The sequence below is a fragment of the Pygocentrus nattereri genome, chromosome 22 (assembly GCF_015220715.1).
Source record: "Pygocentrus nattereri isolate fPygNat1 chromosome 22, fPygNat1.pri, whole genome shotgun sequence".
In the NCBI taxonomy this organism is placed as follows: Eukaryota; Metazoa; Chordata; class Actinopteri; order Characiformes; family Serrasalmidae; genus Pygocentrus; species Pygocentrus nattereri.
Genome location: NC_051232.1, coordinates 30515369 through 30529286, shown reverse-complemented (window position 1 = coordinate 30529286; position 13918 = coordinate 30515369). Strand labels below are relative to the sequence as shown.

General features: G+C 40.4%; 1 protein-coding gene across 1 annotated transcript in view; it reads left to right on the top strand.

The window, feature by feature from the left end:
* Positions 1–13918, top strand: part of LOC108429281 (collagen alpha-1(XIX) chain) — a 269795-nt gene that overhangs the window by 67833 nt on the left and 188044 nt on the right. The window contains exons 15-17 of the mRNA XM_037532973.1: positions 5067–5102; positions 12123–12152; positions 12354–12380. Of these exons, the coding sequence (XP_037388870.1) occupies positions 5067–5102; positions 12123–12152; positions 12354–12380 (93 nt within the window). The remainder of the gene's footprint in view (positions 1–5066; positions 5103–12122; positions 12153–12353; positions 12381–13918) is intronic.

Sequence of the window (13918 nt, the reverse complement as noted above, 5' to 3'; positions counted from 1 at the left end):
TTTAGAATAAGTGGTACTACATAGAACCATGAAGACTCAAAGAACCATCTGCATGCTTAAAAAATTCTCGTGGATGGAGAACGTGTTGCATGTGGCACCAAAAAGGGTTGTTGACGACGTTGAGCCTGTACATAATAAATAGTGCTATACAGAACCATATGCAACACATTCTCTATCAATATTAACACCTATTTCACGATTTTTATGATATTTTTGAGACGGTTTTGGCCTTAAACTCCATTCATGGTGGAGGGAAACATAATATGCAGGGTGTTGTGAGGCAATATATTCCCCCCAAAACGTAATATTTCTGAGACAATCTGAGACATTGTTTTGCAAAGATTTTGTGCTTTTTTTCAGATTTTGTACCATTTTACCACCATCAGCCTTACGCGTAGATGCATACTTTTTTGGCCTGATACGTTTCTACGTGAAATATTTATGAACACTGTGTTTATGATAGTTTTGAATGGAGTTTAAGTTCTCAAAACTATCATAAAACGGTGTCTCAGTCATCAGGCAGTGAATTCATAACCATTTCATGTAGGAACTTTCTGTGAGGAGCTTTTAGAGGTGGACGTCTGGTTTCTATCACCACCACTACAATTATTTCACCATGCATAGAACTACGTAAGCACGCAGATGGTTCTTTGAGTGATCATGGCTCTATGTAGAACCGTTGTCTTTACTGAAGAACCATCTTTTTTAAGAGTAGGTAAGCTGTGACTCTGTTCGAGCTCGTTGTAACGCTGTTGCAGCTCCAACCCTGCAGGTGGATGAAGACCAAACAAAATCACTACAGCAACAAAGTGAACTTTGGTCTTTATCTGGTAACAACCACCACGAATTTGATGGTTTGGTGACTTTGACTTCATTACATTTCGGCATTTCGGCTCCGTGCTGGAACGTCTTTCTGATTCAGTGAGCTGTGTGTGAGAGTACAGCTGATGATTGCGATGATTTAGGAACTTAGCCGCGTAAATGTTTCAGTGTCATGCCGAGTTTCAGACGCCCACCTGAACTGGCTTTTACTTCTGGATATTCCCAAATGCCGTGAAGAAGAGCTGAATAAACAACGGAGGACAAAATTTGCCTTTCAGCTCCACGAATGCGGCAGCTGATTCACAGGCGTGTCACACAGTCGGAATTTCAACAAGATCAGTTCCTTCCCAAAATTGAAGTACATTGAAAGGCAAATAGTACTGCTCTGTCTCTCTCTCTCTCTCTCTCTCTCTCTCTCTCCCTCTCTCTCTCTCTCTCTCTCTCTCTCTGTCACCCACTGTCTCTCTGTGTCTCTCTCACCCTCTATCCCCCCTCTAATGCTCTCTTACTAACACTTTCTCTCTCTGTCTCTCTCTCTCTCTCTCTCTCTCTATCCCCTCTTCCCTCTCTGTCTCCCCTTCTAACTCTCTCTCTCTCTCTCTCTCTCTCTCTCTCTCTCTCTCTCTCTCTCTCTGTCACCCACTGTCTCTCTGTGTCTCTCTCACCCTCTATCCCCCCTCTAATGCTCTCTTACTAACACTTTCTCACTCTCTCTCTCTCTCTGTCTCTCTATCCCCTCTTCCCTCTCTGTCTCCCCTTCTAACACTCTCTCTCTCTCTCTCTCTCTCTCTCACCCACTGTCTCTCTGTGTCTCTCTCACCCTCTATCCCCCCTCTAATGCTCTCTTACTAACACTTTCTCTCTCTGTCTCTCTCTCTCTCTCTCTCTCTCTATCCCCTCTTCCCTCTCTGTCTCCCCTTCTAACACTCTCTCTCTCTCTCTCTCTCTCTCTCTCTCTCTCTCTCTCTCTCTCTCTCTCACCCACTGTCTCTCTGTGTCTCTCTCACCCTCTATCCCCCCTCTAATGCTCTCTTACTAACACTTTCTCACTCTCTCTCTCTCTCTGTCTCTCTATCCCCTCTTCCCTCTCTGTCTCCCCTTCTAACACTCTCTCTCTCTCTCTCTCTCTCTCTCACCCACTGTCTCTCTGTGTCTCTCTCACCCTCTATCCCCCCTCTAACGCTCTCTTACTAACACTTTCTCTCTCTCTCTCTCTCTCTCTCTCTCTCTCTCTCTCTCTCTCTCTCTATCCCCTCTTCCCTCTCTGTCTCCCCTTCTAACACTCTCTCTCTCTCTCTGTCACCCTCTATCCCCCTTCTAACACTCTCTCCACCTCCCTCTCTCTAACTCTCTCTCTCTCCCACTCTCTCTCTTGCCCTCTATCCCCCTTTTAACGCTCTCTGTCTCTCCTTGTTTTTCTCTAACTCTCTCTCTCTCCCTTCTAACGCTCACTTTGTCTTTCTCTAACTCTCTCTCTCTCCCCCTCTCTCTGACTCTCTCTTCCTCTCTCTACCTCTTCATCTCTCTATTTCTCTCTCTTGCTCTCTTCTAACGCTCTCCCTCTGTCTTTCTATAACTCTCTGTTCCTCTCTCTAACTCTCTTCTGTCTGTCTAACTCTCTCTCTCTCGCTCTCTCTTCTAACATTCCCCTTCCCTGTCTTTTTCTAACTCTCTTCCTCTCTCTAACTCTCTCTCTCTCCTACTCTCTGTCTAACTCTTTCTTTCTCTCTAACCCTCACTCCCCCTTCTAATGCTCTCTCCTTGTCTTTCTCTAACTTTCTCTCTCTCCCTCTCTCTCTCTCTCTCTCTCTCTCTCTCTCTCTCTCTATCCCCCAACACTCTCTCTTCCTCTTTCTCTCTAACTCTCTATATGCCTTCTAACACTTCCTTCCCTTTCCACCTCTCCTTCTCGCCTTTTGGACAGTATTCCCTACAGCACATGAAATGATTTTCTTTTTTTCCATCTCTAATTAGTTGCCGTATCAGCTGCTTTCTTTCACAGCTCTGACTCATATTGGGCTGCTGTTTTTATTGTGTTTGTTTCTGTCTTTCAGAGGAGGCTCTGCTCTGAGATGTGCGCATAATTGCAGATGCACCGTCTCTCAGCCCGGTTCTAATGAGCCCCTCTCTGTTAGTTCGGAGAATTACCAGTTATTTCATCTCATCTTCCAGGAAGAGGGGAGAAGGGGGTGGACGGGAGGGAGAAAGGGAGGCAGCGTTTGTTTGTATTGAATCTGACAGAGCGAGGTATAGCCGTCATGCTCTCTGTCCGCAAAGTAATGAGTCTCTGAATATCTTCAAACAGGCCAGCTTTAGGCATGACGCCTCCGTATTACAGCCGAACCAAGAGAAAGCACTGATATCATTAGGACTGTGTGGGTGTGAATGGAATCTTTTGGCTAAAACTTTGGTGCTTTTGTTTCATCTCATTCAGTATTTGTATTCGGGCTATTGTTGGTGACACATCAACATATTTTATCCTCCTTATTGGATTTGACGCTCATTAGAAACCCCAGAAACCATGTACAGTGCAACGGGAGAAATGAAAGTGAGACTGTAAGCATGTGGCGTTATCAAGATGTTTATTCTTTAACATATGACATCGTCGACCCGAGGTTGTTAATGAATACATTTACTTTCTTCTGTTTGTATTTATTTGCATCAATTCAAAACACCAAATTCACATTATTTGCATTTACATTCACGTAATTGTCCTGCAGACTGCAGAATATCAGATTTTGTCAGTAATCTGATGAACACGTTTACATGCACTTGAGTGGTCAGACAATGGGGAAACTCCGGGTCTGTAGGAGTCAGACAGTGATCAGATTTCTGCTTTGCAACCAGCCAATAAACTCACAGAAGAAGACGTGACGTAAACACAACATAAAACTCAAGCTTCTTGAGTGGCTTTATTTTTTTTACACATCGTGCCGCTTTACCTGAAAACATCAAAATAAATTATCTAGAAGATGAAGAATATTTAAGTCCTTCATTTCGTCGAGCATGCGTTTGGTTTCAGTGTCATTCCAAAAGCATCTTGCTTCATGTCGTGGTGATGCTGCTCGCTTATTTCCAGTGCCGCCGTCTGTTTTCGCTCATGGTCAGACTGAGAAATGCGAAAGAAATCAGAGTGAGTTTACAGCAACGAGAAATCTGATTACTGATCCACCCTCTTTATCGGATTTCTTAATCAGATTCTAGACCTTAAGAAATCCGATCTAAGTAATCATAGAGATTTTATTGTGAATTTAATATTTAGTGCATGTAAATGCGCTCAGTACTTCTACAGACATGACGATTTATACAGGATTAATAGAACCTGAGGTTATTTTTATACTAACTGACCTGGCAGCTCACACTCGGTAAAAATGACTGACATGCATTCAGACAGGACTGAAATCACTGAGAAACACTGGTAATCGTTGCATTACCACCTCCTCATCTAAAACTATTCCCATCTCAAAGGGCTTATGGCGACTTCTCACAGCATCGAGTGCAGAACTGTGACGAGGGGCTTTTTAACTGTGAGGTTAAAGGAGAGATCATTACCTTTAATTTGCGAGTGTTTACCGTCAGCGTCATTGGCGTGTGTTGTAGCGTGTGTGGCCGTGCTTTCCTCAGAGCAGGAAGTGCGAAACAGGCTCACGGAGAGATTAAACGGATGTCCGCCTGACGCGTAACATTGTCCACACGACTTGATCCCTCCATACCTGTCCTTTTGTTAACATTACGAAGCTTTTACAGCGCGAACGTTTGCGTCTGGGTTCTGTTAAGACCCCTCATATATCACGACGGGACAGAGGCAGGAGAGCCGTTCTACTTCTAGACAGTCATATTGACATTCCACCTGGGGAAATCTTTCGGAGCTGGTGGAACATGCATCCAACTGTTACATTAATGCTAGGTGATATTTCACTCCTCTTGACCTTTACGTTTTACAAGGCAAATGCCCTCTGGCTCCGAGGTATGTCCAGCGACATTTTGTCACAATGTGGAGAAAGTGTGACCTACATATTTGTCGTAAGGGCTAGAAATATCCTACATGTAGTTTCAGAAGCAGTGTGAAGTCATTAATGACTTTTCGGGAACACCTCCTAAGCTCACAGTGTAGAATTATCTCGACATCGTCTCTCGGTGCCCTATATTTCTGAATGGAATGCAGCTGCTTTGATGATCTATTTACATCCGTTCTCCCGACGCTCCTCTAACTCTGAATGTTCTTTTCTCTCTTTCTCTTGCAGGGAGATACAGGCCTCCCGGGTCCACCAGGGCTTTCTGTAAGTATTTCTTTCAGTGTTCAATAAAACATTTAATGACCTGTCATTAAAGAACCGCTCACAATGACTGACGCTTTTCTCACACAGTGTAAGTGAGAAAGCAGAGATGCCATTTGATCTGAATTACAGCAACTCGAACAGGTTAAACTAGCACACTAGCACTTCCTGTTGACTCTAAAAGTGGCCTCAGTGGATCGTTTTACCGAACTGGTTCAAAGTCAGAGCTGACACGCATTGGGGACTTTTAGCTTGGACTTTAGATTAAAATCCTTTTGCTTTGAGTGACTGTATACCTTAATAAACACGGTTGTTGGAACAAAACCTTGTATCTCCAAAATGGTAACTTTACAGGAGAAGGAAAAACCATACATTACTTTTAATATAAGTCAGTGGAACCAGGTTTTTCGGCAAGTCAGTTTGAGCTGTTTCTTTTGGTCTGTTTATCATGAAATTTACTGTGTCAGAAACTGAATGTCAACAACATTGGAGATATGAGGTTTTGTTCCCACAGCAGCGACATGTTTATTTTATTAAAACTAATGATTGAACATTCCATTTGGTCATTATCACCATTATCAAACAATCATATCACCACCCAAACTTTAGTTTGGAATCCATGCTTTGTGAGTAGTTTTTGAGTTTTTCTACCAGTTCTTACCGGCTAGCTAGATATCCTCCCAGTGGTACCAAGACAGGAGGGTAAAGGCAAAAATATGCAATATGCTCCGTCTGAAACACATGAATCCGTATAATTGTTCTATTAAACTGGTTCAAAGTCAGAGCTGAAACATATTTGGGACTTTTATGTTAGAATTTAGACTAAATATTTAAAGATTTAAAGGCTAAAGATTTAGAATAAATCCTTCTAATTTGAGTGACTCTAAACCTTAATTATAATTATTTTATTAAAACTAATGATTGACCGTTCCATTTAGTCGCCACCAAAACAATCATAACTCTGCAAGACTTTACCAAATGTTTCGGTAGTGACAGTTTTAGCTCATTTAAACTCAGCCAGTTCATGACCAGCAAACACAGCTTTGAACAGCTGTTCACACAGAAAATCTTAATATTTTACATTAAATCACTACAAATTGCTGAACTGCAGAAAATATGACGATTCTTAATGTTCCATACTGATGTTGGACACGTTCACTTCAGAACAATGGGATCTGACTGATCACCATGTGGCCATGAGGCCTCACTTTCTGCAATAAAATGCAGGGACGGGGCTAAAATAAGTCTCCGCCTTCCCTTCAGGCTAGAATTCTTGGCAGTGACATGAAAACGTGGGACAGTATTTTTGCTGTTTATTTTATTTAAAAATTAAACTCAATATGTATCAAAATTTTCTAACTTAAATTTAAAAGAAATAAAAAAAAGATATTTTGTGAAATCAACATTTTAGGGGCTAAGGTTTGGGTCACCTCCCAAAGTACCTTATATATATATATATCAATCTAGCAGTCGTGGGCTGGAGGTTACGGAACCAGCCCTGTGACCGGAAGGTTGCTGGTTCGATCCCCTCGGCTGACAGTCCATGACTAAAGTGCCCTTGAGCAAGGCACCTAACCTCCAACTGCTCCCTGGGCGCCGTGGATAGGGTTGCCCACTGCTCCGGGCAAGTGTGCTCACTGCCCCCTAGTGTGTGTGTAATTACACATTGACAAATGGTTAAAAAGTAAAAAAAAAAAAAGATATATATATATATATCGCTGTTGTCAGAAGAAAACCTTGTGTCTCCAAAACGTCAACTTTACAGGAGAAGGAGAAAACCTACTTTACTTTTAATGGAAGTCAGTGGAACCAGACGTCTTTCCAATTCATTTTGGGCCATTTCTTTTGGTCCATTCGTCATGAAATTTACAGACAATGTAAACAGCAACAGGTATTTTCAAATTGTGTCAAACTGAAAAACATCAAAAATAGAGATATGAGGTTTTCTTCTGACAGCAGCGATGTGTGTGTGTATGTGTATATATATATATATATATATATATATATATATATATATATATATAGCCGCTGTCGGAACGCTGTCGGAACTCGTATCTCCAAAAGGACATATATATATATATATATATATATATATATATATATATATATATATATATATATATTTATATATACTATTACTATCAACGGTCATGCCTTGGGTTTAAATAGATCAGAACATAGTGCATGTCTAAAGTCTTTTTCTTTCTTTTTTTACTGTGAGTTTAAACTAATACGATAGAATGGTCTATATATCACGAGGTGTTGATATAGGATCGGTTCCATCCCACGTGTGCAGTTGTCTTCATTAAGATGAATCTGATCCAAGATCAGCAGAGACGTTTGATACGCGTGGCCTTTGATTTATGGGGGAGGACCGACACTTAGGATGTTGAAATTACCTCATGCTGCAGAACATCTGGTCAGCACAGCTGGGGAGCAGGCGCCCAGGTGGTCAGAGCGGGTGTCCCCTTAATATTATCTATCCAGTAACCGTGACTGGGAGAGAGGAAGCAAAAGCTGAGGCACTGAGGACCGACCACAGGCCTGGGAAAGCATCAGTGAAGTGGGTATCAGTCACACAAGACTTTATGCTCTTCTCTGCAGTTTCCAGACAATCAGAAACTCTAAGAAAGCCAAGGACAGCCAAAGAGAGCCCCCAGCACTCGCTTGCGGAGGGGCGTCCGCTACCAGGGGAATCGAGCAGCTGAGGAGCGTACCGCGGGTGGTTAGCTAATTAGCCTGCACCTCATGAGGGGGAATATGAATGCTATTTCTAATCAGCACTGTAGCGGGGAATGTGTGTGCGTCTGTTGTTACTGTACCACTGCTGGAGGCCCTGCCTCTTCTCTGTCACCCGAATATTTACTAGACCCACTGGAATCGAACCACCGTGGAACGAGTATTTACTCATGCTAATTTTACATTTATGAGGATGAGCAGGGATTCAGACAGCGGTTTCAAGTGTGCCGACAACACGCTCCACTGTATCCCCAGTGGGCCGTGATGGTGATGCTGTGTGAAACAAAACATTGTTCTTGGACCCCTCATGGCAATATGGATGCAACCTTAAAATAGGATTGGTATATATAAAAAGATGGTTAGTCAAGTGTCCTTTAGTAACGAAAATATTTCTATTTAGAATAATGAACACTCGTAAGGGGTTCTTTAAATTGATTGCTACAATATGAGCTTGTATACAATAGATGAACCCTTTTTGGTGCTGTGTAGACCCACATACAACACATACTCCATTAGTCTGATCAACTCTTACACAATGCAAATAACGCTTCTGATTCTGTATAGATCCATTTCCTTTACTAAAGAACCCTTGAATGACCACTTTCTTAAGTGTCTAGTTTATTACAGTTCATATGTAAGCTGAGTTCACGTGTTTCAGCCACACCCATTACTAACAGATGAATTAAATTAAGCCCATAGCCTTGCAGTCTATAGACAAACACTGGCAGTAGAGAGTTGCGCTGATGAGCTGAGTGACGGCTCTGTCATAGGATGCCGCCTCTGCCACAAGTCAGTTTGTGAAGATTCTGTCCTGCTAGAACTGCCTCGGACAACTGTAAGTGCTAAGTCCTCTGTTGAATCATCACTAAAGAGTTCCAAACTGCCTCTGGAAATAACATCAGCAAAAGAACTGCGCAGTAGAAGCTTCAGGAAATGGGTTTCCATGTGCAAGCAGATACACACAAGCCTAAGATCAGACTGCACAATGCCAAGCGTCGGATGGAGTGGAGTAAAGTGCCGCCACTGGACTGTGGAGCAGTGGAAACATATTCTGTAGCGTGACGAATCAGCTTCTCTATCTGTCAGTCTGATGGGCGAGTCTGGGTTTGGTGAATGCCAGGAGAACGTTACCTGCCTGACTGCACTGTGCCAGCTGTAAAGTTTGGTGGAGGAGGCATAATGATATGGGGCTGTTTTTCAGGGGTTAGTTTAGACCTCTTAGTTCCAGTGAAGGGGAATCTTAATGTTTCAGCTCAAAGAAAGAAAATTTTGGACAATTATACTTCCATCTTTGTTGAAAAGTTTGGGGAAGAACCTTTTCTGTTCCAGCATGACTGAGCCCCAGCACACAAAGCACCTCCATAAAGGCAGGACTGGGTGAGTTTGGTGCGGAAGAACTTGCCCTCACAGAGCCCTGACCTCAAGCCCATCAAACACCTTTGTGATGAACTAGAATGGAGATTGTGAGCCAGACCCTCTCGTCCGACATCAGTGTCTGACCTCACAAATACTCTTCTGGATGAATGGGCAGAAATTCCCAAAGACACACTCAAATCTTGTAGGAGCTTCCCAGAGTAGTAGAAGCTGTTATAGCTGTAAAGGGGGACCAACTCCATATTAATGCCTATGAATTTAGAATGGGATTCATGGGATTCCTGTAGGTGTCCCAACATTTGGTAAATATAGTGTATGTAAGCTGCTGCATGTAGTAACTCTCACTCTTACGTGAAGCCATGGGTGCGAGCCAGTTTTGTGTAAACCTCCCCTCCACTGTTACATTCATATGATTTTGGTGAAGACTTTCAGCCACAGGGGTCGCGACTTTCAGTCTGAGCTGTTGGCAAGTGGCTGTTTTTGCAGCTGTTTCCAAGAAGTGTCAGTATTTGTGAAAGACGACACCTCATTTTGAAAGCCTGTGTGTCTGTATATATACATGTGAATGAAAGAGCACGAGGCTGCATATTTGTCCGGTTCTGTTCAATATTATGTGGATCACTTTTATTATATTGAAGCACCTTTTCTGCTTAAAAGGGAACTTCAGGTTTTTATTAACATGTCAACAAAATGATTCAGAGGGGTTTGGCTTAAATTGCTTCATTCCAGAGAAACTTACTGAGCCAAAATTGTTCATAGAGTGGGTGATAGGAGGCAGACGTCTGAAGAGTTTAACGCCTCTAAAATCACAGAAAGTTAGTACATGGAATGGTCATGAATTCACTGCTTGATGCCGGAGACATTGTTCAACTGTAGTTACATAGAAAAAGTTTTTTTTTACCTTTTGGTCTAAAAGGTAATCAATTTATTTGAATCACGTTATGGTGAAATGATACATGAAGGGGGTTGTAAGGCAAAATAGTCCCTAAAGATAACTTATTAAAACTTAGAACAACATTAGCTTTTTGACATCAAACAGTCCTGGATAGCTGACACAATAAACACACAGCAGTTAAACACAATAACAGCACTTTTATAAATGTTGCCAGAGATGAAAATAGTTTGCTTTTGGTTTTGTAAATCATGCAAATTTCCATCATATGAATACAGTCACATGCAAAAGTTTCAATAACACTGAGGAAATTGCATGTTTTGCTGAAAACAAGTTCTATAGGGAACACATTTTAATAAGCTGTTTTTCTGAAAATCATAGGGCACATTGTTTTATTTATTCGCTCACATTTCAGCACATACACGGTTATTGTGCATTAAACTGTGGGTTTCTGTAGAGGATTTGTCCCCTTATTTTCACTTAGGGCTGCGAGCCACTGTATATTCTGTCAACAGTACTGAAGAAAGAACAATTGCAGAGTTCAAATTTGGGACCTTAAAAAGGTGGATGAACATGCTGCATCAGGATTCATGCGTAACAGTTGGAGTAGTTTACGTCATTAAGCCCAGTTTGAGCTACTTGTATGTTCTAATCTTGTATTCATAAGTATTATGTTGCTCTGTCTTATAAATTCACCTTTTCTGGGGCCTGAAAAGGGAATTGTGTCAGAGCCGTCATTTCTGCATTCATGTTGACGTGATGCCTTATTTCGATGGAGTGGCCGAGTTAAAAACAGTCGTGAATCAGAGGGTTTAACTCCACAGGAGAACTCCTACTCTTCTGGGTGGCTGCTGATACTGGAGTTTCAGGCAAAGCAGACATGGTTGAAATTTACATAAGCAGGATTAAAAACACTCGGATATCGGATTATACAGAGGAAAGATTTGTGAGATAAGCCAGTAAGTCATGTTAAAAGTCTTCTGCGCATCCTCGGGGAGTATTATGTTGGGCAGTATGCAGCTCGTTTACGAGGCAGTGAAGTATAATAAATAAATCAATCAAAACAGAAATAAAAAAGAAATAAGTAGCAGTGAAGTATGTATAAATAAAATAGTAAAAAAAAATCAGTAAGGGACATAAAACCATAAGTCATGCCACTTCTTTCATTAATTCATGTACCCAGTAATATATAAATTTATGTATTTATTTATTAATTTCTAAATGTCCAACGTATACAAATTAATACATAATTTATATATTTCAAGATGTATTTATGGTTTTATATCCCACGTTTGTTAAATGTACTTTTACTTTCTTGCTACCCATTTATTTATTTATGTGCCTTACAATTTATACATTTAAGTATTTATTTATGGTTTTATATGCCCATTTGTTGCTACTCATTTATGTTTGTATTTATTTATTTATTTTTCATTCCTTTACATTTAATATTTTTAAGGTATATATTTAAATATATATTTTATATCTCAGTTTTTATAGTTTGTTTTACTTGCTTTCTACACATTTATTTATGTTTGTTTATTTGTTTATTGATTTAAAATGCAACTTATATATATAAGTATTAATTTATGGTTTTAAATCCCAACTTTTAAAGCTTAGTTTTACTTTCTTACTACTCTCTATTTATTTATTTTTTCCATTAGAATTTGTATACTGAGTATTAGTTTAGAATTTAGTTGTACTTTCTTGCTACTGATTTATTTGTGTGTTTGTTTATTTATTTATTTAGATGTTTATCCTCCATAGTGTATGATTTCATGGATGTAGTGTCCCGGTTGCTTTATTGAAGGCTTGTGTATGAAACCGTACATTGGTGCTTGCATATCTTTCACCCTCTCTCTTTCTTTCTCTGTGGACGCCATCTGTTCAGCAGGGCCATCCTAGGTCATGACCTTTGTCCAGTATACTCACTGTTGTTTACAGATTGTTGACAACATCTACATCTCTATCTGTATCTCCATCTGATCCCACATTATCTGATCTCTTTCCTGTTCCAGGCTGTAACAGAAGGTCAAAAAGGAGATCGGGTAAATATACTTTATATTCTCTTTGGGTTTGCGGATGTGTGCCAAGTGAAATGCCTCCACTGTATAAATCATAAACACTCCATCTATGTGAATGCAGTTTGTATCTCATAGTCACTCTAATGCCAAGCAAATAATTTATATTAAAAATAAATGTCAGAAGTGTTTCTCCTCCACAAACTCAATGTGTATTACTCTTCACAGGGGCCTCCAGGTATCGCTGGAGAAAAGGTAAGTGCTCAGACACTGCATTAATGGAACTGTAGCTGTTGGCTGTCCTCATCCCGCTGCCGTTCAGTAGTTAAGCCCACCAGTCAGGACCATGTGGCACTAACATCTGTCTCCCAGCACTTAACAAGCAACAAGCTGTAAATTGGCTCAGCTACAGCCAAGCAATTTAGAGATCATGTTTCCATTCATATAGTGCACCCAAATCAGATGGAGCATTTTATCACTGCAGCCCGACCGGTACGAAAACTGCGAGACCGTTATCGATTTTAAAGCTGCAATATGTAATTTTTTTTTTTTTTGTTGAAATTGAAAGAAGTAGCATTTCTGAGTGAGGAGAATAAAATCAGGTCTGTGTGCTGCTCGAAAGTCACCCTGTAAAGCATAAAGTATTATTTTTTGGAAAGTGCTATAGGCATCATGCTGGGAATGAACATATATTTACAGAAATACTGTAAAGTTCATACGATAACATAGGACAAAACATTTAAAATCCTGCTGTTGTCCTGTTTTCAATTTAATACATGTCAAACAGATTTTACTAATCACTGCTTTCTGTTTTTATTAACATTGTTCTAACTTTTTTAGAATGTGGTTTGTGTATTACACATGGAAACGTTAACAATCATTAATCCTTCTTTTATTTTAGGATTTACTAATATCTTTTATCCTTGGGGTCTGTCTGACCCCAGTAATTTAAACCTTCAGGAAATATCAAATTTATTGGGTATGTTCTGTGAGTGGTTATGTTAGGTTAGGTGTGTTTATGTTGGGTTAGGTGTGTGACAGGTGTGGTTGTGTTAGGTTAGGTGTGTTACAGGTGTGTTTATGTTGGGTTAGGTGTGTTTATGTTGGGTTAGGTGTGTTTATGTTGGGTTAAGTGTGTTACAGGTTTGATTATGTTGGGTTAGGTGTGTTTATGTTGGGTTAAGTGTTTTACAGGTGTGTTTATGTTGGGTTAGGTGTGTTTATGTTGGGTTAGGTGTGTTTATGTTGGGTTAAGTGTTTTACAGGTTTGATTATGTTGGGTTAGGTGTGTTTATGTTGGGTTAAGTGTGTTTATGTTGGGTTAAGTGTTTTACAGGTTTGATTATGTTAGGTTAGGTGTGTTACAGGTGTGTTTATGTTGGGTTAGGTGTGTTTATGTTGGGTTAAGTGTGTTTATGTTGGGTTAAGTGTTTTACAGGTTTGATTATGTTAGGTTAGGTGTGTTACAGGTGTGGTTATGTTGGGTTAGGTGTGTTTATGTTGGGTTAAGTGTTTTACAGGTTTGATTATGTTAGGTTAGGTGTGTTACAGGTGTGGTTATGTTGGGTTAGGTGTGTTACAGGTGTGGTTATGTTGGGTTAAGTGTGTTACAGGTTTGATTATGTTGGGTTAGGTGTGTTTATGTTGGGTTAAGTGTTTTACAGGTTTGATTATGTTGGGTTAGGTGTGTTACAGGTGTGGTTATGTTAGGTTAGGTGTGTTTATGTTGGGTTAGGTGTGTTACAGGTGTGGTTATGTTAGGTTATGTGTGTTTATGTTGGGTTAAGTGTGTT